Raw genomic sequence first — 26,660 nt, 5'->3', positions numbered from 1 at the left:
TGAAAATCACAAACAGGATTGGTGACAATGGGCAGCCCTGGCGGAGGCCAACACGCACTGGGAACAAGCTCGACTTTGTGCCGAGTATCCGGACACAGCTCTCACTTTGGTCATACAAGGACCGAATGGCTCGTAGTAACGAACCAGGTACCCCATATTCCCGCAGTACCCCCCACAGGACTCCCCGAGGGACACGGTCGAAGGCCTTCTCCAAGTCCACAAAACACATGTAGACTGGATGAGCAAACTCCCATGCACCCTCCAACAGACCTGCAAGGGTAAAGAGTTGGTCCGCTGTTCCACGTCCAGGACGGAATCCGCATTGCTCCTCCTGGATCTGAGGTTCGACAATCGGACGGAGCTCTCTGTTCATATTTTCAGTTATATATTACGTCTCTTCAACTTCTTCAGGTTAAAGGTTCTCCACTGACAATTAAATTCTGTCTTCCCATGAATGGAGAATAGGTCTCAGTCCATTTTATTTACTCCCTGAAGTTGCGTGGTGCCTGCGAGCCATGGCAACAGGTCTGGTGAGACGGTGTCTGCATCACATAACTAATTATAGCATCAGTTCAAGCTGTAAGTGAATTAGTGCCTGATGGCTTCTCTTAAGTGTGAAAATGATTCCCTCCTCATGGTGGCGAAAGGCAGGAGATTGTGCGGGATGTATTTAAAAAAAAAAAAAAAACATCTACTGGGTCAAAACTGAGTTAAAATGTGTGGTTTCTACTGAAATATTAAAAAAGCACCGATTGTCCCAGTGTGACGACAGAGCTACCGACAGTACTCAGAGACCAATTTTGGTGTGACTTATTTATTTACAAACTAAACCACCGTATGAGTTACTGTGGCTAAATTCAAAGGAAACAGAACCTCTCCTTATTATAAATAGTTGTGCAAACAGCAGCAGTTAACATCCAGCTGCAGCTGAAGGATCCTTTCAGTCTTAAAAAAAAAAATCTTATACCACAGTGCCCCCTTCTGGTGAGTCCAGGCTACACCTAAGCTTTAAGCCTCCTGTGTGGGAATGGAGCACGATTACCGGACTCACTCTAGTGTGGGGTGAAGAATCATCCACGGGGCCTAACTGGAAATCTCCTGCAAAATATGTGTGAATTCTTGTGTGAAATTCCAGCGGGAGGGCGTTAACGAGAAAGAAGCCGACTGTGAGTTGTTAGAGTTGGGAATTAGTTTTTGATGGAGGGGGAAGTGCAAGCACATCTAAGCTCTTCAATCTGTGTTCCATCTCTTCACAGACCCTATTGTTATGAGCATACTGCATCCCTGTAAGCCCCAGCACACGGACACACACAAGCCACTGGATTCTCCATGTCAAAGCCTTCCACAAAGGCCTGATTATGGCCTTGGCTTTGGAGGATAAAAAGATGTGATACTTATCCTGAATGGTTTTATATTTCTCATCCATTAGACTCTGCTCTGCGCCATTCAGGGATTAAAATCTCACTCTCCCATGAGAGAAGCCAAGAAACATCTGAAAAAGAAATACAAGAATTTGAGATGTCTGCCTCCAGGGGCTCTTTGTGCTGTCCTGAAGAGACAATTTATGCTCGGCCCAACTTATTTCCATACAGCATATCGCTTCAAGTGAGCTTATTTACATCTGTTGGGAAATGAGGACAGTTTCTTACCTTGCTGCTGAAATGCATTTGGCGAAGCTGCGGACTGAACAATCAAGAGCGGCCCAGCTCGCATGAATATTCAGTGTGTTTATGCAGATATGATTTCAGGAAACAACCAAAATGACGAAAAATAGCTTATCAAAGCGTAATCAAATATAATGCATGTGCACCGAATGAAATATGCATGACAAATTGGCTTCAGAGAGCACAGAGGAGGCAGGTCCTCTGAACCCTTTGCACAAAAAAGCTCATTGAAATTCCTTTCATTATGACTGTGGCACTACAGAGAGACACACAGAGAATGAGAGGGACGGACGGAGAAATATGAGTTTAATGGTTTCTGATTACAGAGGCAGGGAAAAGCCTTGCATCATGTTCTGGGATATAATTACAAAGAATTATGCAATTTCACCTCAGGGGAAAAAAAGTCACACGAGACGAGCGTTTTAGTCATTTTATTTACAAATGTTACTGTCTGCCTCGATGCCATTTAGTACGATATATTCTTCACATGGAAACCTGCTTGTGTGTACAATTCCTCCATTCATCAGCGGAAACTCAAGTGCAGACGGTTTTAAATATGCTTTGAAACTGATCCTAATAATCTTAATTGCTAATCCCACCACTGAAAAGGCACATAGATACAATTAGAATATATTGATCGACAGACCCATTACTACCAAGAGACTCGGCGGAAAAAAAGAAGAAGCAAGAGTGAGAGGAGATTGAAACCTCGCAATCTCTAAAAATCTTTCTCTGTGAACGTCATTACAAAGAACTGCCTCAATAATCTTATGGACAATTTATCGCTTTGACTAGTTTTCGTGGCTAAAACATTTAAAAACTTGCTTATGCATGCAGAACCCTTACATTTTGTACAACTGTAATACTTAATATAATATAAACACATTAAACTAGATATCTTCTTTGCAGGTTTACCCTTTCAATCACACACTGAAAATAAAAAATAAAACGGAATATAATTCTCATCAGCGAGTCAACCGGGAAGTCATAAAGGGAAGTATGTCCAAACCAGGTGTCCCGGCTATCAGCAGTGGCCTCGATGTACACGTTAACTCTCAGGGGTTGTTGTCACAAGTAGTCTCTTCGTCAATCTGCTGGAGTACAGTCATGTCACATATTGGTTGGCTGGCCAGCTGAGAGGAAACAAACAGCTGCATTAGAGAGCAGAAAACAACACCACATCATGCCTGTCACGTTGATGGCACGCTCACCTTTGAATCGCATGTAGCAGGTGTTACAGTAGAGCTGCTTGTTTCGTATCCTGACCTCGGCGCCGGCTGCCGATCCTCCGAGTTCAGACTTACAGTCGATGCACTGAGGGAGTTTAGGAAAGGGTAGAGTTAGAGAGCTACTCAAACGGTGGTTAAAGCTATCGACTACAGTGTCCAAGTCCAAAGGTGAGGGGATTGAGGATGGACAGAGGCCCATTGATTGTATGAACAGAGAGAGAAAAACCAAGGGAAAAGGATGAATGAGAGTCAAAGATTGGCAGGATGGATCACTGTTCAGAGGCAGGAGATCAAGCTCGAGTGAAGACCAGACTTCCAGGGAAGGATCGACAATTAAGCATTGGTAAAAAAAGAGAAGAGACAAACTGAGGGAGGGGTCGATTAGTTGGTCTTGTGGGGTTTTGGGCACAGAAAGTACTACTTTGCTCAAGCTGTGAAAGAGAACAGGCCCTCGGGATTCACCAGGATTTACCAGGTTAGTCGTAAAAGAAAAAGAGGAGTTCGGCGGAATCGGGGGCCGAGGTGTGTTGGCGGCGTGCTCCAGGGGGGCCGACGAGGGGGCAAGCTCTCACCTTAAAGCAGCCCAAATGATAACAGAGCCCGAGGGACTCGATGATCATGGCCGCTCCCTTTCCCAGCGGGGAGTCACAGAACGTACAGATTTTCCTGCCACTCACTGACCTGGATTACAGAACAGCACAGCTGTGATTTTTAAGAGCCGAGCACACGTGCACAACGTATGTATGTATGCATGCATATACACACACACACACACACACACACACACACACACACACACACACACACACACACACACACACACACACACACACACACACACACACACACACACACACACACACACACACACACACACACACACACACACACACACACACACGTTCACACTGGGTATACAACAGTTAAACTGATAGACTTGTTTGCTAATGGCCAATATTGGCCTTTGGCTAAATATTCATTCTGGATGAGGGCCAATCGCGTCCCCTGCCAAATGGAGCAGGAGCACCTCAATGACCACAGATCCACAAAATGCTGTACAATATTTAAGAATGTTTTTGCAGTTTTCTTTAAATTAATTGTTCAGTCACCTATAGGAATCACCGCGGAAAAGTTGAAATAAAACTTCCCAAAAAATATTAGGAAGTTTTTGCTTGACTCTTAAAATATCAGTGCCACAGTGTTGATTCAGAACACATGACCAAGACTCACACAAACTCAAAACAACACTGTATGTGACAGTGGTATTAAAAAGGCAATCTGTAAAAAAAAATATTTATAATGGACTGTTCAGAATAGTCAGAGTTTAGCCTGTCAGCTGTGAAAAACAGAGGGTGAACGTCACATCAAACAATATCATATACAACATCATCATATAATACGTTCAAAAGCAGTTGAGGTTCAGTTGCCCTTTGCCACCACTCCCACATCCAAAGACATGGTTTAACAACACCACCTTGAATATGATTATGCACCCCAGTACACCAGTGAGGGTTAGTTGTTGGGGGTGTTAAGCGAAAGCAGCACTGTTGATCATTACCTGCTCCGCGGCTCAGGGGCGCCTGCCTCAGACGTGGGCTCTGGGGAGGTGGCAGGTGATGGAGAGGACGGTGAGGGGGACGGTGACTGCCGGGACCAAGGGGACGAGGGGGTTCCCGCCCCGGCCCGCAGGGAGCCCATAGAGTAGGAGGAAGGCAGGGTGGAGGAGCCGGGTCCCCGGAGCTGGGCCCCCGACGATCCTCCGCCGTAAAAGGAAGTGCTGCCAGAGAGGGCCGATGTAGGCCGGGCCTGGCTCTGAGTGTGGGAGTTGCTCCTGGGCGTCCACGAGGAGCGCCAGGAGTTGTAAGAGGTGTCCAAGTTGTCGAGCGATTCACCTCTGAAAAGCCACACCCACGTCATATCCACGTTAGCCCGTTAGAGTCATTTAAATAGTCTGGCTACTAACTGGACCTGTGGTTTTAGAATATTTGGTCCAATCAAACTTGCCAGGATGAAGTCAGAGTAGCCAGACTAGTAAATGTTTTTATATTTAAGCAGATAATTAACAGGATATTAGTAAGGGCGAAAAAGGCAGCCACCGCCATCCCACAACAGAGATGATATTGTTTCACTTTAAACCAGACCGTACCTGCGCATGGGTGGTACGTCTGACTCCTTGATGTCGGTGGTGGTGGTGGAGGAGCGCTGGCGGATCCAGCTCTTGTCCATCAGCAGCGGAGTCTTCTTCTTCATCTCGTTCAGGATCTGCTGGCGCTCCAGCTCTGCCTGAGACGCAGACTGCTGACCCTTCTTCTCGGCCGCCCCGCTGCCCGTCACTGCACCCAGAAAGGAGAGAGGGTGAAATCCAACATTATGCCGGGCGAAATGACAACGATTCTGGGAGGTCAAACATAGATCACGACTGGCGGAGAGGGTGGGACAGAAAGAATGAGGATGTGATGAAGTCCGGTGGGATTAGATCATTGTTTTTAAGTGCAATTAAATTACGCACGATCACGCAATTAATTAATTGTTTTTGCTGCATGCAATTTTCCGGTTGGCAGACTGATTGATGCACCATCTGATAAGTCAGCTGATAATCAAACAGCTGTAGATTTAAGATTTTGCCGATCATCACAAAATGAGAGCGTTTGGTGGGGCCGAGCCGACCTCTCTCCGGCTCTCTGTATCTCATGGCGTTGAGGATGTTCCTCCTCTCCATCTCCAGCTCGGACGCCGCCCGCTGACCCTGGGCCTCTTTGTCACGTGCACTCCTCGCCTGCTCCTCCAACAGCCAGTGAGCCATGCCCCTCGGCTGCACAAACGCACCTACGGTAGCGCACGGCCCATATGCATGTGCAACATTTATAAAACAACGTATGAAGAGAAACACACTACTTGAATGTTCCTGATCTCATATTGCTGTTGCATTGACAGGTAGGTAAACTACAATGATGGATAATACATTCAATTAAAGAACACTGACCTTTTCTCTGAGGTTTTTCCTCTTCATCAAGCTGGGGTGATGATTTAGATTTCGTCCTGTGAAAAAAATGAAAATAACTTTATTTAAAAAAGGAAAAGAAAAGGAGATGTACTGACAGCGGCTCTTTTTTTGTTGCCACCATAAAATACCAGTTCAACTATTTTGATATGTCAAATGATGGTGGAAAAATGGTTATATGAGGAGAAGTGCTGAGAAGTGCTGAGAAGTGCTGATTGCGGACCAATCACAGGTAATTCCCATCTCAGCTGGAGACCTAACACACTTGCTGGAGGCCCTTTATTTCATGAGCATCTATATAAAGAGGGATTGTTTGAATGATACAGTTTGAATGCAGCAAGTACCTGGACTGAGAAATGTTTTGAAAATATAACAAAAGAAAAAATAGCATGATTACTGCTTCAACAGCATAGCTGATGTCATTTATGTACCGAGTGTATGTGTTTTCAGGTGAGTGATTAAACATTTTCGTTTGATAGAAACTGTGAGACACTGTCTTGGCAGGTTTCGTTACAATCCATGTGAGAACAGATTGTGTTGCCAAGATGACTCCTGGTGCAGAGAATTATATAAAGCACTCAAAAAATACATATATATATATATTCTAAATATTGTGAGGCATTTCATCATTATACGTATTATTATTACTCATTCAAATAGGGTATGAAGTGCAGGTTTCAGTGGTGCCAAAAGCTGATTAGCTGACTACAGAAAGAAGAATGATCTGGATGCAAATAAAAGCCCTGCTGGACTGACCTGTCTGAAAAGGACAGTGACGGGGCCCTTTGGTGTGGGGGAGTGTGTGAGGTCGAGATGGGGCGATGGTTACAGCGCACAAAGGTGGAGGACAAAGCACATGCAGACACGTTAGTTGCACTTATGTTACTGCACAGACAATAAAGCAGGTTATGTTAACTGTGTTATTAGAACATGATGGACGTATGAGGAGGACGAGCAGAAGGAGCAGTGTCTCTACTGACCACTGCTGCTGCTGCTGCTGATGCTGCTGCTGCTGCTGCTGCTCCACCAAGGCTCTCTCCCGCTCTCGGCGCTGCAGCTCCGCAGCTTCCTGCCACCTCCTCTCCTCCTCCCTCTCCTCCTCCTTCCTCCTCTGCCACCTCAGCTCCTCCTCCTCCCTCCTCTTCCTCTCCTCCTCCTCCTGTCTCCGTTTCCTCTCCCTCTCCTCCTGGAGCCGCCGCAGCTCCCGCTCCTCTTCGTCCCTCTTCCTCCTCTCCTCTGCCTGCCTTTGGCGCTCCTGCTCCTCCTTCCGCTTTCTCTCCTCCTCCTCCTCCTCCTGCTGCTGCTCCCACGGAGGAGAGGTGGGCTGGCCGACTGGGGAGAGGGGCGAGAGCGGGCCGACGCTGGGTCTGCTAACCTCCAGGTTCCTCAGCTGGGAGAGAGAAGGGAGGACGGGAAAAGAGGAAGTAGTCAACACATGATGGCATTAGTTTGACCTTTATCAACCTCCAGGAGGAACTGAACAACTGAGGAGGAACCGAGGTCATCCACCCATGTTTAGAAATTCCACTCAATGGGGAGTTTTTGTTGCGAAAGCATGAGCCTGAAAAGACTTCCACCATTACTGTAAACATAACCACACATGTTGTGTGTCCTTTGTGAGTATCCACATGATTGGACATTGTTCTGCTCTCACTTTTTCCTGTCTTTCATGTGAAAAGGAACCACGTTTTAAAAAAGCTCCTAGCCTGTTAACTTCTGAATAATTAATGCAATTTTCATCAACAACACATCAAAGTCTTTTAGGATACATTTAGAAGTCGGAACTTACTGTCCTCTATAATACCCTTGGGGCTGTTTCAGGTATTAGACTTTCATTCATACAAATTCAATCCTTTTGTTACCTCTTGTTGGTCCGTGCTCTTGGCAACCTCCTCCTGAGCCTTGAGCCACTCCTCCTGCATCTTCTCCTGGTCGCGCTTATATTTCTCCTGCAAGAAAAAAGCAGGGAGAAATGTCAAAGGTCATCCAAATTAAATAACATGCATGAACACACTCTCTCACCCACACACAAATAATAAAAAATCATATATTGTTCAGTACATTCGGAAGAATAAAAGTATTAATAGGAATGTTGGAGCTGTATTGTATTCAGTTATTTCCAAGCTCACCTACATGTTATCCAACCCCCATGAAAAGTTTATAAACCTAGAGAAGCTTGCCCAGGGCGGGAAGTCTCCCTAGCACATCATGAAATCAGGCCGTGTATCCAACAGGGAACAACACTGGAGGAGTAACAAGCCTTCACTGGCTACAGCAGCTCTGCGAGGACACCTTTGATCTCCACCCAGAAATAGATAAAAATGTTTTCGACAGGAATCTACTACATTTAACTTGGATACTCGACAGACGCCTTACTTTCAGCTGCCAAAGCAGAGCGCTCTGTTAAGTCCTCTGTCTTGGAGCCCATTAGGAGCAGTCTGCTTTGACTGTGAGGACTTCCTAGTCTGTCATTTCAAGCTCTGAGCCTTGTCTCATCGTCAGATTGGGGCCCAGGGACAGATCTCCAGATGGGAATACTACTTTAGATTAAATGGTTTGTGAGGCTGGTATATATATTAATGGATTACACACTCAGTTTGTTAGGCACACCTAGCTGAAACTAATGCAATCTAATACAGTCCAGCAGTAAATCCTACCCTTGTGCAGGTTATAATGTTCAGTTTCTGTTGAAACAGATTTAGTGATTCAACTTCATGGTCATTCTAGCGGGTGTATGTTTGGGTGCTGTTGAATTGTAATGCGTTTTACTGAGAGGTGCACACTAAATATTAGAATATTGTGTATATTCAATCCAAATTAAAATTTGGGCCTAAACTCAAGTAAATTGATATTTGTCTCTCACAGATACACATTATATAAAAAAAAAATACCCAATACACACTGTTTTAAAGAAAAGTTTGTATCTATCTGTTTGGCTTTACTTGCCCTTTGTTTACTCATCTGCTTCCTTGAGTGTTTTTATTTAATTTCTTTAAATAAAGACACAATAGATGCTGCCCTACGTAGGGGTTATACACCCCTGCGCATCTTTTCTTTTCTTTAATAACATACACTTGACATGTCAATAATCTACTTGTTTTAACGTACTCTTATTTGTTTACCATATTTTATTGTACATTTTCATATTTATATTTTTAAATTATGTCATATAATTGCGCTGTGTTTCCTGTTTACTGTTACGCACCAATCAATCACCCAGCCAAATACCTTGTATGTGTAACATACTGGCAATAAGCAGCTTTTGATTCTGATTAATCTGAATTGTTGCTTTTTCAGTATAACACAATACAATTTAACAGCATCACAAATGAATGATTCAACATCTCTTCAAGTACTCTTCCAACCAAACTTGAACATTGTAACCTTTACTGCAGGGCTGATTTCTTACCCTGCATTAGCTTTAGCTGCGTGTATCTAATAAATTGGCAACTGAGTGCATATTTGCATTCCAACATCCATACTACCATACTATACTAGTATGTCTCAATACATAGTATGTTGAATGCAGCATGTCAAAAAATACCAGGATGTCCTACTGCATCCGGTTGCATTTATCCAGCAAGACGGTAAAAGTTTGAGGCCCATTGTTATGACAAAGTAGTATGTCCCGGTTATATACATTACGTCACCGCTACCCGAGCGAGCCCTTATGTACCTGTAGGAGGCGCTCCTGCTCCTTCTGCCATTTCTCTTGTCTTTTGCGCTCCTCTTCTGGGTCCCAAGACCAGTGGCTGGAGGACGGGGTGATTGAAGGAACCGGTATCTGCAGACGGAGAACAAGGGAACGCTGTGTAAGACGGCATTACATCGGCCATAAACTTGCATGACCTCCTATCTGACGTGGTATTGTCAAGTCATGTCAATTTTGATTAATACAGCCAGTTTGTACAATATACAACACAATTTTATCCTCAGACCCTTGAGTGTTTTATCTTACTCATAAAAATGAAAGCTACTTGCCAATCATGGTTGCGATATTGGGCCCTTAAGAAGCATCGTCTGAAGTCATTTTAAAATGTGAGATTCTTAATAATGGGTCTATACTTTGTAATAACTGAGTTTTTAAAGATGTTTTCCTGCTATAGTAGCAAAACACAACAAAAAAGACCAAACGGCCCTCTATGCACTGATAGGACTACTCACATCTGGCATTGCGGACTCTGATCCACCTTGTAAAGAAAAAGAAAAAGCATTCAGTCAATATTTCTGGCATGCACAGGCAGAGCAATAGAATAGAAGGTAACCCCGAGGCAATATCCTGTGGCAGCACAAAGTTGACAGGTTTATTACATTTTCAACTTGATTTTTAAGTCAAATGGCAACTGCTCATTGAAAATGACAAACAGTAATTGATGTTTTCAACAAGCCCCCCGAAGCAACAACGGTTACATTTCACCATCTAGGACTTATTGATTCCCTCAATTCAAGATCAGCCCCTGGTTGACATTTATAAAGGAAGCCAGGCCCAATAGGTTATGAATAGGAAAATCAATAAACTGACTGGGAGGAAAACAAGATCAAACAAACTGGAAGGGAAAAACACACGTGTGAGCAGCATGCTTACTTTAAGATGCAGACATGTAGAGCGCAGCCAGTCTAAAAGGCTAACTTATGGTTCAATACATGCAGGCCAAGAGAGTGACAGGAATGCTTTTAACTGCATGCACAGCAAAGTGAAAAGTGTAACTATGTGTTAAACCTGGAGCATTCAGAAGAAAAACACCACAAACACGGCAGGGTTTCAAAGGATTGTGTTTGTGGATGGTACGCTGGTGAAGCGTCTGACATGCTGTCCAGCCTTTGTAGCAGAATGTGCTGCTTTTATATTGTTTTATAAGTTTTTATAGGGTCTCTTCTTCCCTTTTAAAAAACAGTAAGAGGTGCTTTCTTATCGGAAAGCGATCCTTATTTTGGTCCAAAATATCACCAGATCCCTTGTTTTGAAAAGCATGTCAGAGTTCCAGTTTGTACCAGAGGAAGGTGGTCACTGCACACTCAACCCTGTTTACCACAGAGGTAGACCAGCGCACTGACATGGGACCCCGAGACACCTGAAGGATAGGAAGGGGGCACAGCACAATAGGTTAAGCTCTGGCAAACCAAACAGAGCCACAGGGGAATCTATTTCGATCCGGACGGCTCATCATCAATCGATAATAGGTAACTTATCAATTGAGCATGAGGCCGCGACCGATGAGGAACATGCAAAAATCCCTTGGGAAAGAGACAAAAGCACAGAGAACCCAGCCACCAGATCACAAGAAAAAAATATTTTCATTATTATCATTAAGAACAACGCAACCCCGATTCGGTCAGTGCTTCCTTTTTTTTTCATTTACCTTTTTCAAAAAACTCTGACCTCCGTTTTAAGTTTTTCAAAGATATGGGTTCAGACTCTACATGAGGGATGGAAAACAGGATACAGTGAGGCACAGTAGAGGATTCATGAATTAGACACACAGCACATGTTGTTATAAGCTGTATCTAAATCATACATTTCAGATAAGGTAACATCTGTTTAATGACCATTAACATCCACAACATTCCAATGCCTGCAAAGATGATTTCCCCCAAAAGTCAACAGAAAAGCAATGGCGCGTTTCTGTATTCAGCACAGAAGTAATCCCCAAGATCAGTTCCATAACCTTTCTGATTGTGTGCCTTGCTCTTTACCTTTCTTCCTCATGGTCACCGACTGCTCACGGAGACCTCCATTAACTCCGTTTGAAGCCATGTCCTGCGGGGGGAAACACGACGGGGTGGCCGCTCATTAAAAGGGGGCACAATACAGAAATAAAACTTGATCACAAACCCAGAGCGAGTTCACATAGGGTCACTTACGAGGACGGGGAGGGCGGGGGCCTCTTTGGGCAGCAGCTTCTCCATGGAGGCGCGTGAGGTGAAATCCAGGCTGGAGCTGACGGCGTCGGGAGAACCTACAAGTATCGGATGATCCGTACTGGTCAGATTGATGGTCTTATGGCTTTTATATGGCATGGGAGGTTGATCTCTGTCCCAGTCTGCATGCAGACAATGCAATGGCAACAAAAAAAATAGGATGTGTTTGTATGCACGTTAAGCCACGTACTCTGTGCCTGTGTGTATGTGCAGTAGTAGTTAGGTATTTGTGTAAGTGAAACCCAACATTTGACACAAAATTGTCTTACATAAAGAAAACTATGAAGCAGGGGACAAGGTTGCTGTTATGGTGTTATTACAGAGAGCAGCAGGGTGTGACAGAGAAACCTTCCCCAGCCATGCAGCCTATTAAAGCTTTCATAAACCCACACAGTGTTTCTAACAGGCTCACAACCACTGGGTGACACCAACTGTTTTAACAAGTACTGGCTGTTAGTTCAAGTGAGCTACTCTGGGTGGTTTATGATTTATTTTTTGGGGGAAGGAAACACAATAAGTAAGCCTGTTACACTAACACTGTGCAAACAGAACACCCAAGGGACCGTAGACCATGAGATGGGTTAAGGGACCGTAGACCTTGAGATGGGTTAAGAAAACACCGCATGGATAAAAAGAGAATACTGAGGAGACAGAGAAGGCAGAAAAAGAATAATAAGAAGAAGAAGCAACCAGTAGGAATATAAGGAAAAACAGGACAAGAAAAGTCAAAAGAAAAACAAAAGGTAGAAATAAAAACCCCTGAGGTCAACGCAATATAACAGTCTCTCCTCGTTGAGGGAAAACACACAAAACATTCCAGGTCCTTCACTGCTTAGCTGTCATGAGATCATTCATGGATGATTTCACAATAGTTTACGGACCAATTTAAAGTGTCAAAACTGTTTAGCAACGCTAGCAGCATAAGCAGCACTGTCAGTCCAGGAATGTGACCCTTAAAGTGGTTCAATTCAATCTCCCACAAACAAACACACACCCACACACCCACACACACACACACACACACACACACACACACACACACACACACACACACACACACACACACACACACACACACACACACACACACACACGCTCAGACACACAGCATTCACATGACTCACTGTTCCTGCCGTGGTGGCGTATATCCATGATCAGACTGCCCTCCTGCACAGCCTCCTCCATGCAGGACTTCCAGTTAGTGTAGCTCATTCCTGCCACCTGGTGCCCGTTCACCGACAGCACCTCGTCCCCGACCTGAAGCTGGCACATCTCTGCTGGGCTGCCTGCACGACACAGAGGAGCAGACACTAGAAGCAAAGTAGGTGCACAAATTCTACAGATGCGGGACGCCGTTACTCAAAGGAGCTATCTTTTTTTGCTGTTTGAGTAATTTCACTAAAATTACATCACGATAGAAATGATCCCGATGAGAACACATGGGTTTGACTTCTAATAACAGATTTCATCCACACAGTCCAATAATTCAACACTGCATCAACAGCAAATATCCTCCCCATGCCAAGAACACAAAAAGGAATAGAACCATTGTTTGAAGTTTTTTGACAATGAGACTTTTAAGTACAGCTAACTTTAAAAAAATAAAATCAGTCTTTTAAGTTTTTAAATTGTATTATTTAAATTATAAAAATGCAAATGCAATGTAAATAGTGACGATGTCTTTTGTGTGTCAGATATTAAACAATAGTGGGGGCTACTGAGAGTCTCTTCAAACATTTCCTTACATGTTCTTTACTTTTCACTACCGCCAAGTGAAGCAAGGCAGAACATATATAACATATGTTTATATTTCTACAAACTACTTCTATTAACAACTTATTAGTACCAATACTTTTGGTTGTTAACATTTTACTGTATGTCTTTATGTTGCTCTGCATGGCTCATGCGTGGTTAATAACACTATTGCTCATTTAAGGTACGGCTGCATGTGCAGAACCGTGGATGAGGTCATTGTACTGTTGCATCTTCCTGCTGCTTCGTATGGTTTTTTTGCACCAACTTATTCATGCTGTTGTTGTAATTTTTAAGCGTTTTATGTTTTGGTTCTCTTAACCTGTCACTTCATTGGGTTTTGTAACATCTCACTAAAGCACAAAAGCTGCAAAAAAAAAAAAAAGTAATTGATGTGCGTTGTCCTTTTAGAGAAAATACAATCAAATTAAATATAGCACAAAGGGTAGTTTTAGAAAGTTTACACAACGCATTGCAGCATGTTCACTTTAGGTTGAAACTAGTTAGGCATAACTAGAGTATTGATGCTGGGTATTACAAGTGTTAAAGTGCTGAATTACATGCGATAACTGCGTAGGTGGGAAAAGCTCAGTAGAAAGAGAGGCTCCGACCCAGCAGATCTGACCCAGATAGATGCTGCCCTACATACTGTAGGTCTGGCATTGCCACTGCAATGGACTTGAAAACCTGCTGACAACCATCCAGCAGTGCTTGCCTGATATATATATATAATATTTTTCAATATTTCCCAAATTACTGCTGTACTGTATTTGTGAATACATCATATACGATATGACTGTTTGATCTTTTTTTTTTTTTTTAAAACCACTTTGAATGTTTGAGGTTGAGGCTGCCAGTTTGGCTCACCAGCACACATTATACTGGAAGAGGGATAAAGCTTTACCCATACAATTCCAAATCCCGTTTGTTTGAAGGTATATCTCTGCTGTTACCTGACTGGATGGACGTGACGCGAGCTCCTGTCGAGTCCCAGGCTGCCTGGAAGCCAAAGTCTCTGCTGCTGTTGGGCTTCTGGTTCAGGCTGATCCGCATATCACAGTAGTTCTCCTAGAAAACCAAACACAGCAACACAGGTGAGTAGAGACAAACTCAAAACACAAAAAACAGATCCAAATAGACATGTGGTCCGGACTTTCCATCGCTGCAGAAATCGGCATTGTGTTTTCTGTGTACCCAGGCCTGCTTTGGCAAGATAGCCACGTATTAATCATTTATGACTATTGACTAAATGCCAACTGGAATTTTCCTAATATTTAAAGCAATCTTTGCATGAGAGAAGAAACAAAACAAAAAATGTAATTAATGATGCATTTGGGTTGACTACTTCTTACCACAAAGATGAAAACACATTCAGTGACTGTTCACATTGTCAGTCTTAAAAAAAAACGTGTTTAACAATCACCACTCGTCAATATATAAGCTGTTCGATTTTATCCACTGCAGGTAAAGTATATACCTGGCTGGTTTCTTTGGCTGGAGCAGGACTCACTGGGGCTTCGGTCTTGACCTGAGGAGGGACGGGGGAGACGCTCTGAGCAGAGATGACGCTCTTTGCCGGTGTCTTTTCCTCTTCCTCCTCTTCGTCCTCTTCGTCCTCGGTGCTGTGAGCCGAGCTGGACTGAGACTGAGTCTCGTCCTCAGAGGTCATAAACTGGTGATAGCGGCTCGGCACCGCCGACTTCTGGGAAGTGACGGCTTCGCCGTTGACGCGCTTCAGGGGGTCGTCCACCTGTCCGAGGGGAATCCAGATTGTCAAAGGATGCACACTTTGAGTCTTTGAGAATAACTAAATGTAAAATGAACTTGAAAAACGAGGGGCTGTTGATTAAAAAATGATCAATTTAAATCTGTAAGAGATCGTAGAACGGGGAGGAAATCAACTGGGGAATGTGAAACTATTTTACAATCTTCACTTGACAGTCACTAACTGATCTGATGAAACTGTAACAGTAATGAATGTGAGGGAGGCTGAAAATAGCAGCTCTATTAGTTGAGTTAGCATTAAAAAAATACCAGCTTCATCTATTATTCACTCAGTAATCAGATCGGACTCTTGGGAAACATTAATGCTCTCAAAATAAATAACACTGCACCTGACCAAGGAGGCAAACACCCTCTAGATGCCCTTCAGCCCCCTTGTTCTGAACTGGTAGATTGTATTTAGAATGATCTAGTACTCACTGTAGATGCCCGGTTCAGAGATGCGAGGCGGGACGACTGGGTCCCGAAGGGCCGTGGCGCGACAACTGAGGTCAGACGTGCGCTATCCGATCTCTGGTAGCTCCTGGGGAGGGAGGCGGAAACCCGAGACACCCCGGGAGGCTTGGGTTCCATTGAGCTGGGCTGCGGTTGTTGTTTGTACAGAGAACCAGAGGATGGGGCCCTGGCTTCAGTCTGTGCGCCTGACAATGGGCGCCTCAGCTCGGGCAACTTTTGCACGGACCTGGAAGAGGGGACGGCGGCTGCTGTCTCCTCTGCCTTGACTGTGGCCTTGCGTTCTGAGACTGGATTCTGTAAAGGTGCTGCTGCTGCTGCTGGAGACTGGGACCTGTGGAAAAAGCTGCGGCTGCTGGGAGTGATGGTGGTGGTGTCCCTGCCTGCAGGACTGTCCACAGTGTCAACTCTCCGTGAGGTGGGAGGGGAAGCGGCCCTGCCAGTAGCCGGGGAGGCGGCTGGGGGTTCGTCCTCTTTCAGAGGAGGCTCGAGGGATTCAGAGGAATAGTACGGTGTGTCAATGGTGTAGCTCCTGGCGGGGAGGGCTCGGGTACGTGGAGCAATGACGGGTGTATCGAACACGTCTTCGTTGTCCAGGTAAGACAGGGATCCGAGGCGACTTCCAACGCTGTTCCTTCCTTTGTTTTCTCTGTGGGATGGACAGAGGAGGACAAGGGGGATGGGATGAGGAGGTGGAATAGGAGGAAAGAAAAAGTGTACAGTGAAATTAAAGATGAGGGTGGAAAGGGATGCAATTTCGGGAGATGAAGGGGACAAGTGACACGAAGGAAAATAAAAGGAAGAGCACGGGTTGAAAAGCGGGGTGGGGCAAAGAAAGGGGGAGGCAGGTGGTAAACCGTGATTAGATTACACTTTTACACTGACTGAAGGCACAATTACAGAGAGTCTCCTCATTCTCTCCTGCACAAACAGTCCTCTAGACTGCGTTTAATAGCACATAACTTCTAATGCACAACTTTTCTTCTTTACCTTAGCAAAGGATCCCCCTCCGAGGGCAAAAAAGGTTTAAAAGAGGAACAAATTCAGTGTGTGTTGCTTTAATTTCTGTAAAAAAATCAAGGAATTCTGTAGCAATTAATCTACCGATAGCATGCGTACCTTATCAAGGTGTGATTTCTCTTACCTCTCCTCTTGCATCTCCTTTAAGGTCTTGGACCTTCTGCTGCTGTACGTGATCTCCTCTATCTTCTCCCTCTCCTCTTTCTTCTTCACTATATCAGAGTTGACACTCCTGCGCCGGTTCTTCCATTTGCTCAGGTCCTGTAAAGCAAAAAGAAGCTCATATATCCTCATGCACCATTTTTTTGCAAAACAGTTAAACCTGGATCTGGATAAAAGCAGAGTGGTTCTGTTGCGTGGTTGGCTGTACAGCTGGAAAGGAGGGAAGTTGAGAAGGAGAGATAGAGACAAAAAAGAAAAAAAACAGTGAAAGGGCTACATTTGAAGGTGTTCTATTTGTGTGCTTTAGGCTCCTCCCGGCTCACCTCCCCTGTGTATTGGGGACTGTGTGACCTAAATGCTGCTTTAAGACTCCATTATTTTGCCATGACACCAATCAGATTGCTGACTGTCACAGCAAGTCACACAAACATGGATAACTTTTTATTACTCTAAAAATGAACACTTTTGATGCATCGATGGTGTTTAAAATTGGGGCACTGCTGCCAATTGAAACTGATTTTCCAAGAATAATCTGCACCCTCATGTCAATTTAACATGGATTAATGTGGCTGTTTTCATTCCAGGGTCTCTGGCTTACATCATCTATCTATATTACATCATAAAAATGTTTCGCATGAATTATATCGTTAGTATTTACAGGAAGTGGTGTTTCCTGCCACAAACACTGATTTGGAAATGAGGACAGTCCATAGCCAGAGGGCAGCGCTGCACCAATCAGTGACTGCCTCCGTCTCTGGCTTCTATCTGTTGAAGCTCTCTTTTCACCCTGCAGGCCACTGTCTGCTCCACAACACCTGCTATCCTGATGGCCGAACGGATCCTTCAGATCACAGGCTCACCTTTCACATCCGTTTTGGGGACAAAACCCTTTTCGTGCCACAGTCAGATTGTCTTGATTTATAAGACAAGGGAATGGTAAGAATGTAGGGAAGCGGACCTTGAGCGTTAGTTTGCAGTAGTTGTGTTGGTTACTCACATCCTGCCACTTATCCTCAGTGTCCTTTATCTGCTCGCGGTGCTTCTGGAGGTCCTCGTAGCGAGACTGTCGGAGGATGCTGGTGTCCACCTGGATATCGCTTGTTGATTTACTCCTGTGGACAGGAAGAGTTACGAGAGGTTAAAAAAAAAAAAAAAAAAAAGACTCTGGGCATCAGCAGCTGAGAGGTGGCTGGGACGTTTGGATGAACATCCTGGCAGAAGTTTAACAAGGTAAAAAAAAAAAAAAAAAAAGTTAGCAAAAACTGCATGCCTCACCATTGTGTCAAATAAACCGTCAAACAAACACCTAATTTCAATTAGTCAAAATAATTTCAACCTTGTACCTCCCGTCCATATGTTTGGATGCTGATGCTGAAAATACATTGGATTAGACCTTTAACCTGTAACCAGGTGTTAGTTTGCAAACACAGCACACGGGTCAACCACAAAAACAAAGCTATGGAGTTGATGTAAGCTCCGTGGGTTAGTAACATGTATCACAGCGCTCCCCATCATGCAAAAAGAGTGACTCACTCACAGCCTTCAGAAAAAAATGCACTCTTTGTCTTCACTTACCTGTTGAGACGTACATGTGTCTCTTACTCCATCAGCGTGGACAGACCAGCGCTCAGTCATTATAACTCTCACTGGGACACACTAATGTTGAGGTGGATGACCCAGCGCATTGCTACTGTATGCATCTTTTCACTTTGTTGCTTTGTCAGTAGAGCTTTGTGGAGCAGCAACACCCCCCCATCAACACAAACACACATGCCCTGAACTTGGCCTGGTGCCAAACAATGCACTGTGTTGGTGGGTCAGCATTTAGAAGCCGGTGAGTGAGAGCAGCAGCACAAAAGCAAGGGGGGGGGGGGGGCTAGTGAGGTGCGACTGCAAGGGGGGGGCCCAGAGCGAATGCAAACGTGCCACATTCCTGGGAGCCCGCATCAACTCACCCGTCGATACTCTCTTGCGTTTGCTGCTGTCTAGGGAACCGGAGAGAGCCACACACAAACAAAGTCACATTTCTGCAGGAGGGGAGAGTTTGACAGGGAGTGTCTGAGAGCGGTCCGGTCAAGAGCTGTGAGGCCAATCAGTCTCTCTCTACCCAGCTCGTTCCCCTGCTGGTGGGGGCCACAAATATATGAGAACCCAACTAAAATATGACCCGGTTGGTTTTCACTTCATACCCTGAAGAGGTTAGAGTTTAAAGGGACAGTTTACCCCAAATTCGCACATTTTTCTTCTTACCTGCACAACAAAATCAGAGATACGTATTTTTACTGTTATCTGCATTACAAAATCAAATATTAATATTTCTCCTATTACCTGCACTACAAAATCAAAGATGTATATTTTTACTCTTATCTGCATTACAAAATCAAAGATGTATATTTTTACTCTGCATTTTTACTCTGCATTACAAAACGTATCTGCATTACAAAATCAAAGAGGAATCGTCTTTGATTCTGGGGTTAACTGTCCCTTTAAAGGTGTGTACATTGTGGGCTTAAAGCTGGGTATCAACTTTCCTTCCCTTTACATTTGTATGGGGAGGTGTGCAGACGTGCATGTTTCTCTAAACAATGCTGCCTTTCTGGAGACTCCAACATGATGTCACTGGAAACACCGCTTTTAACATGTGGAAGTGAAGTAAATCCAGATGGCCTTGACTCAGGTTAAATGGTTTTCTTTGTGCGCGCCTGTGTGTGTGTGTGTGTCTGTTCATGTGCAAACGCTGCAGTGCAGATTTGTGTTTAGGTTACCATGGAGTCCGCAAGGTTGCATCTTCTCTCGGACCCGTGGGGAACAGACGTGACTGCGTTTTAATTGCCCCGACTCGGTGCTGCGGGCGTGTTCAGGACTTTATGTTCGGATAATACTCAGGCTTGAACCTTTCCACACTCTTGTGCTGCTGCACATTGAGCTTTACATGTCAGTGTGAAGTTCCCTCTGCTGAGGATAACAACATTGAACTCTGGACAGGTCTGGACAGTAGGTGCTAGGTGAGGTCAACAAATGGCCACGCATTCCATCCTGAGATCATGAAGTCTCTTATTTTCTTTATTAAGCTTGTATTTATTTATTTTTTTCACTCACAGGCAAACTCTGTCGGGTAGGAAAACAAAACCAAACACTTATTGCAGAATTGGGCCTGTTTAAACAGTGCTCATATGTACCAAACAATGTTGATAGTGTCGCTTTGTTCAAAAATCACACTTCAAAAACACAGTAGCGATAGATTTCGATGCACAGTCCCTCCATCCACTCATGATGTACATACCACGCGTTGCTAAGGTAAAACCAACCATACCGCCATCATGCAGGAAAACCACACTCAATGTCATCTGGACTTTGACTGCAGTTTCTTATTGACTGGCAAAATACTTTCAATTTTGAGGTAACAACAAACATTTTAAACAGGAAAACCTTCTGAGCTGTTGCCGTGCCTTCGTTAAAGTTTGTGTGACTGAGACAGTGAAGGCTAGTTTTCAGAAAGAAGAGCTCCTAGGGATAGAACTCCAATCCGTGACAATGATGACCTTCAGGCAAATTGTATCGACATACAGCCTAGACTACTTTACTATCTGACAGAAAATATTCCAAGGCTGAAATGGACTCATTAGTTTTCACAGTCTACAAAGTCAGAAGAAACTAACAGGTGATCTGTCTTTACAACTTCAGAGCAGCCAGCCTCTCCACCATGAGCCTCTTCTTATATCTCAGCCGACTGGCTTCCCTGATAGCCTGCCATCTCTGCAGGTCGCCTTCGCTGCAGGAAGACGGAACCGAGGGTGCCATCTGATTGGCTGATGGGTCTCCCTGTGAGCTCCGGGTCTGATCAGAGCAGAGTTTACGGACGAGCATGTCATCCGTTTTAGGATGCGCCTCCATCCCACCCTGATTTTGTTTATGTGCTGTTGGGTCCTGGGTCAGAGGACACGGGGGCACAGGAGTCTGGCCTTGAGATCGGGAGGCAGAGCCCACGGCTCTGGGATGGGCATGGGGGCGTAGTTGTCCGGTGCTCCCGATAGAGGCCGCTGTTGCTGAGCCTGCTGGGTTTTCTCCTTGCGATAGACCACGTCGTCCAGCTCAATATCCGGGTAGTGGTTATCATCGTCACCGGCACCCCCATGCCGCTGGGTGACGATGTTGAGCTGCGGCTCGGACGTGTAGAGGCGGCGGTTGGCCCTCAGCTGGGTCTTCTTCATGGCCATGTCCGTGTTGGACTGGAAGGTCAGGGTCCTCCTGGTGAACATGTCGTCGTTATCCAGGTCGGGGGAAATGCTATCGTAATCGAATGGGTCCGGGGGCTCGCGGGGGTCTTGGCGCCCCAGGAGGGGCCATTGCTCACATTTGACCAGTCTGGGACCCGAGGCCGGGTCCACTGGGGCAAATGCCAGAGGCGGGGTCTCTAACAAGGGGGGTTGTATCTGGGGGAGCTGTGGGAGAGTGTGTGCTTGAATGTGAGGACTGCAGGAGTGGGCAGAAGGAGAGAGAAGGACAGAGAGGTGATGAGTGCATGCATGTGAACTGGATCAAAGAGCAGGAAAAGAAGAAAAGATACATCACACGGCTATAGGGCTGATATTTGATTCAAACAGATGTTGATCAAATGAGGAACACTCTGGTAATAAATAAAACTGCAATGTTAGCTGCTATCACTGGAATAGACTGTAATAAATAATAAAATAACAAAAGTTACAACCAACTTTCTACAAAGGTCAGTGCAAGCAAACTGCTCTATAAAGCGTGTTAGTGTGACCTCCAGTGGCTTTACCGTATAAAATATCATCATTAGTATATTAGAAAGCAGCTCATCCGCCCCAACAGGAGCCAATCATATTCCTCCTATGAAATCTGGGTGCTCTTAAAACATCCCGTCATTGTCACAATCATGCAGCTGTATGGACCTTTTCCCCACAACAAGGGTGGCGTGAGCCGAGGCCTCGTGCGTGTGGGGGTGAGGGGGGGAGGGGCCGGAGGGAGAGCGGGCAGAGGAGAGCCAGGGGCTGATGTCACAGTCGGAATCGTCCGACGAAGAGCCCGACTTCTTATAGCTACAGTCGAGGACGGCGGGGTAGGACGAAGAGAAAGGGGGACAGGACCAGAGAGAGGGGAGAAGGGAAAGAGGGGGAGAAAGGAGGCAGTGGCAGGAAAGGAGAAAGGGAAAGTAAGTGGGAGGCATCGGTACAGAAAATGCAGTAAATGACAGAATCTTAAGATCTAAAAAGGGTTAAATTGGCATGCGATAATTTGAAAGTGTCTGGTAGATAAGTAAAAAAAAGATTGTGCAAGAAGCAAGGATTGTATTTTATGTGTATCGCTACTCTGTAAAGTATAATAAGGTATGTTTATATATGAGAGAATTCCATGCTTGATGTCTGTGCCCTCACACACCTGAAGCCTTGCATCTTCTTGTACCAGGGTCTCTTCTGAGAGCCCATCTTGATCTTCTGTATGTGAACATCTTCTTCAGGCGTCCAGAATTTTGGCAAGAACTTGTCATAAGACACTTTGGCCACGGGCTGGGGTTTGACGCCCATCTTGCGGGAGTAGAGGTCATCCTGGACAGGGTCAGCGTAGCCCTCCTCGTCGTCCTCGTCCTCGGAGTCGTCGAATATCTCCCTGAACAGGCTGTCCGCCGACACGGGCCGGCGGTGGTCCACCCTCACGGAGCCATGCCGGGGGGGCTGCACACCCCCGCTGTTGATGCCGCCACTGCTGCTCAAGAGAGACAGCCAATCACACGTGTCAAAAAGACAATTTTTTCCGTAAGCAGCACAGCACGCCAGTCACGCAAAGAGTTGCAACAACAAACCTCAAACGAGATGACGCAAGGATTAGCAAACCAAACGCAAGCTCACAAAACCAAGCTGTAAAAGCGGCCAAAAATTGATTTGAGGCATTAATGTCACCAAATCACTCCTCCAAGCTCATCTAATTCAGAAGGACGTGCTGCAGCAAAAAAGAAAACTCAAAACCAGTCAAACAGAAACCAACTTTCAGGCCAGTACAGAGCTCTGTTAGAGGCAGCACACTGCAACCAGGGCTGTTGCTCATGGTTACAATCAACCATGCAAACTGAGGGTAAGAGAAGCGCTCTACTTGGCTTTCATCAGGCAGACACATCAAAGTCACACGGTTGCTTCATGTTCTCTGACCTGAGGCCGGTCACATTCTGTTGAGGGGCAACACTGGGGGTCATAGTGACCTTAGGCCAGGGGCCGCCGCTGGCCCCTGACTCCCTTCCCGCCGACAGGGGACTGGCGGGTACGGCAAAGTTGGTGGGAGGAGCCGGGGAGGGGCTGTGGAAGCGCCTGCTGGCCAGGTCATCCAGGACGAGGTCCGGGTCCGGTCGGTCTGCGTCAGAGTCGCTGCCGCTCTCATACTCGTAGGCCAACTGCAGATGAGCCTCAGGCGAGGCGCTCTGGGACGCTTGGCCGCTACCGGGGCGGTCGGAGGAGAGCCTTGTTTCACTGAGGTTGCCGTTCCACAGGAAAATGAAAGACAACACGGGTACACAACCAACGTCGACCATTCAACACAACAGCACCACATCACCGACATGATGGGAGAGGACACAGGGTCAACTTTGAGGCACAAAACTTTGGGTGCAAACACTTCGTGTTACTTTGCTTTTAGGGAAAACAAAGAGGAATCAAATGATACAGCAGTCACAGCAGTACACAGTCAAAGCGTCCACAGTTGGGTCTAACAGTACCTGGTGAGTGTGGCTTCATCCTCCGTGTAGGCGGAGTTGGCCCAGCTGCGCCGATTGTCCTCATTGCGCTCGGCCCGTTTCTTCCTCAGCGGAGCGGGCACGTAGGCCGTGGCTTTGTCTTTAGTGGGCAGGAACTGGTTAAACTGGGAGCTGGCCTTGGGAGTGAGGGTCGAAGACCGGCGGTAACTGAGACTGCTCTTGTCTGCCATCTTGAAAAAGGAATCGGCCTCTGTGTCGCTGCAACAACCTGGGGCAGAGACGGAGCGGTAGAGGGTGGGGGGGAGATGTGTTAAAAAACTGATTGTGGGAAATAAAAATTGGGAGAAGAAATTAAGAAGATGAGGAGAAGTAACGAAGTAGCAAAAAAGGACAAATGAGGTGAGAATAGAGAAAATAGTGAGGGGGAGCATGTTGTGTGTTCTGGCGGGACTCTGGAGGAGTAACAGAGGGGTGCAGGGTGGGGAACGGAGGCCTCCTCATTTACAAGCCGCTGTGGAATGTCTCACTTCCCTGTCCCACAGTGTTGGGTGGGGTGGGATGGGGTGGGGGGGCAACCCCACTGAGATCACTGACCACTACTTCAACCTCTAAAAGATTGCTACACTTTTATCACGAATCAAGATTGAAGACGGGCTTTTGGCGTATATATAATGTTATATATCTCCTTTCTGCGGTGCTTTTCACTCAAAACTTTCACTTTCATGAACACACCACTAGATGGCAATAGGTGTTTGTTTTCACTAATGGGAGGTAACTTTCTGGCTCCGGTGCAGCATATCTTTCCAGCTCACAAATATTTAAAGTTCTGGACAGAAAAGAGATGAAATTTGGGAAAGTCCAGAGACTTAAATGACAAGCTACAGCTAGGATGATAGAAAAAGACATGCTCTGACCTCGCCTTAGATGCCATAGAGTCAGCTTTAGATAAAAAGAAAGAGGTCAAGAACAGAAGATTCTGATTATGTTTGTGTAGAGATGCAAAAGACATGAGGTCTCCTACCCTCGCTGCTGCCTTTAAGAGTGTTGTCAGATGAGATGCTCTGGGGTTGGGAGCCCACAGAGTCTAAGCTGTCCAGGGAGTCGTCTCTCCTGTGTCCTCCTCCTCCTTCCCTTCCTTCTTCTCTCAGTTGGAAGTGCTCCTCTCGCTCTGAGCACCAGCTGTCTCCAAAACCACTGTCTCTGACGTTGCCGCCTTTCTGACCGGATGATTCCTGCAGAGCCTTTCAAATACACACACATAAACACAGTCAGATAATAGGCTGCCAATTACAATATTTAGCTCAGCAGTGTGTGTGTGTGTGGTGTGAAGTCTGCACTGTCTGGCCTCTCCTTGTGTACTATCTATAAGAGACGATACGTTCACTGCCATCTCTGTCAAAACAAACAGTGCCATGCACCGTGTGCTGTTGATGACTGTTTTGCCGCCTGATTTTTGATTACTCATGAACACACTTTAACTTTAACTGGCTATGAACAAGTCAAAACTTGAAAATGGTTTTCCAGATCTATAATCCACCGAATCCTACAGACAATGCAAATCCACAAACTAAACCCGCCCTAACCCCTGCGCCACTGAACTTGGATTATCATAGCTAAACGTACAAGACGTTGCGGTAACCGACTGCTATTACTGAAATCCCCTTGCAGTCAGTTAAAATTATAGGGGACTTGCGCAGCATCGCCTGTAAATCCATGCGAGAGCAAAGTGCCAAATTCAACACTGGAATGAGCAGGGGGCAGGAAACAGGCTCCTTCAAAGAGAAGAAGCAGCTATTTTCACCTGCAAATATGAGCCCACTGTGCAACCGTGCTGTAAATAAGATTTAAAATGGCAGTGTCAAGGGATCAGGTCATTTATGACTTAACGTAGCTTTGGTTTTAGAGGGCAGCAAATCCGAGGCCCCTCTGCCTTTTTACAGCCATTCCTCCACACATAGTGTACATACCGTACTGGGCAGTGGCTGTAAAAGAGGATTTCCTTCACGCTTTATGTGGTTTCCACAAGAAAAATGAAGCTTTTGTTTCATGACAATACGGATAAGACAGCTTATCAAAGAGTGAGCAAAGGGATGATTATCCTCTGTTTTACCTTGTACAGTGCTGTACCCAGTAAGCCCTCGAACGCCTTAAAATTTAGGTAAGGTCCATCATAGAAACGGTCACACTGAGCTCTTCTACCAAGCCAGTAAATGGTGATCAGCACCTGGAGAGAGGAAAGACAAACAGCTTGTAACAAAAAGCACACATGTGGACTATAGGTGTAAAATCAACTACCTTTACCAGACAGAATACATCAGATTATAGCTCTACCTTTACCCCGGCCCATGAATGCTCTGTGCAGTGCTAAAGCAGGTTGATTGTTATGAAACAAGGTGATATCAGTGCGCTTGTTTCCAGGCTCATCCAGAATAATCTGTTGCTGTTTGTGTGTCGGGCCGGAGCAGGTAAATGTGCTGCACTGAAGCAAACAACATCGCAACGATTACACGATACGCTCCAAACTGACATGTCAGCTCTTTGGTTTTGTGTCACGCGGCCACATGCAGGAAAATAATTTCGGTTTGATCAAACACGATGTAACTGTCATGAGTAATACTATGCCTTTACTACAACATTTAAAACTAACATTACATCTATGGGACAAGCATTCTCTCAAAAGAGCAACTTAACACTTATATCTTGTACTTCCATGCCTTACAGGTAACTTTTTAAACGTTTAGGCTTTACCTTTTAATAGAAATACATCTAATTTTAATTTGACACAAAACCCTACAGTGTGCCTTGGATTATTTCTTTGAAGGAGATTGCAATTTATACTTTCTTGAGCCTGTGATAGAATTCTACCCAGCAAATAAGGCCTTCACAAGATTCAAATCCCAAATTTAGTCTGGGATTAATGTTAGGAAATAGGAATCTAATTTGCTTAGTGTTTTTCTGTATTTTACATCAACACA

At 45.3% G+C, this 26,660-nt stretch overlaps 1 protein-coding gene across 7 annotated transcripts in view; it reads right to left on the bottom strand.

Annotated features, from left to right (window-relative positions):
• Positions 1-2,010: 2,010 nt before the first annotated feature.
• Positions 2,011-26,660, bottom strand: part of lmo7a (LIM domain 7a) — a 48,882-nt gene continuing 24,232 nt past the window's right edge. For 2 of the 7 annotated variants that reach the window (XM_054614891.1, XM_054614890.1), the window contains exons 7-31: positions 25,796-25,909; positions 24,707-24,926; positions 23,707-23,953; positions 18,938-18,967; positions 17,980-18,094; positions 16,945-17,081; positions 15,768-16,449; positions 15,043-15,315; positions 14,519-14,633; positions 12,938-13,099; positions 11,757-11,935; positions 11,589-11,652; positions 11,255-11,311; positions 10,059-10,084; positions 9,571-9,678; positions 7,757-7,843; positions 6,875-7,284; positions 6,651-6,677; positions 5,877-5,932; positions 5,561-5,719; positions 5,040-5,226; positions 4,452-4,787; positions 3,466-3,574; positions 2,876-2,978; positions 2,011-2,797 (exon numbers count right to left, since the gene is read on the bottom strand). In XM_054614891.1, the coding sequence (XP_054470866.1) occupies positions 2,775-2,797; positions 2,876-2,978; positions 3,466-3,574; positions 4,452-4,787; positions 5,040-5,226; positions 5,561-5,719; positions 5,877-5,932; positions 6,651-6,677; positions 6,875-7,284; positions 7,757-7,843; positions 9,571-9,678; positions 10,059-10,084; positions 11,255-11,311; positions 11,589-11,652; positions 11,757-11,935; positions 12,938-13,099; positions 14,519-14,633; positions 15,043-15,315; positions 15,768-16,449; positions 16,945-17,081; positions 17,980-18,094; positions 18,938-18,967; positions 23,707-23,953; positions 24,707-24,926; positions 25,796-25,909 (4,026 nt within the window). In that variant the 3' untranslated portion in view covers positions 2,011-2,774. The remainder of the gene's footprint in view (positions 2,798-2,875; positions 2,979-3,465; positions 3,575-4,451; positions 4,788-5,039; positions 5,227-5,560; positions 5,720-5,876; positions 5,933-6,650; positions 6,678-6,874; positions 7,285-7,756; positions 7,844-9,570; positions 9,679-10,058; positions 10,085-11,254; positions 11,312-11,588; positions 11,653-11,756; positions 11,936-12,937; positions 13,100-14,518; positions 14,634-15,042; positions 15,316-15,767; positions 16,450-16,944; positions 17,082-17,979; positions 18,095-18,937; positions 18,968-23,706; positions 23,954-24,706; positions 24,927-25,795; positions 25,910-26,660) is intronic. The other 5 variants (XM_054614894.1, XM_054614895.1, XM_054614892.1 and 2 more) reach the window with 5 other exon arrangements.

The sequence above is a fragment of the Anoplopoma fimbria genome, chromosome 16 (genome assembly GCF_027596085.1).
Source record: "Anoplopoma fimbria isolate UVic2021 breed Golden Eagle Sablefish chromosome 16, Afim_UVic_2022, whole genome shotgun sequence".
Lineage (NCBI taxonomy): Eukaryota > Metazoa > Chordata > Actinopteri > Perciformes > Anoplopomatidae > Anoplopoma > Anoplopoma fimbria.
The sequence above is the reverse complement of the archived record's forward strand: the minus strand, read 5'-3'. Positions and strand labels throughout refer to the sequence as shown.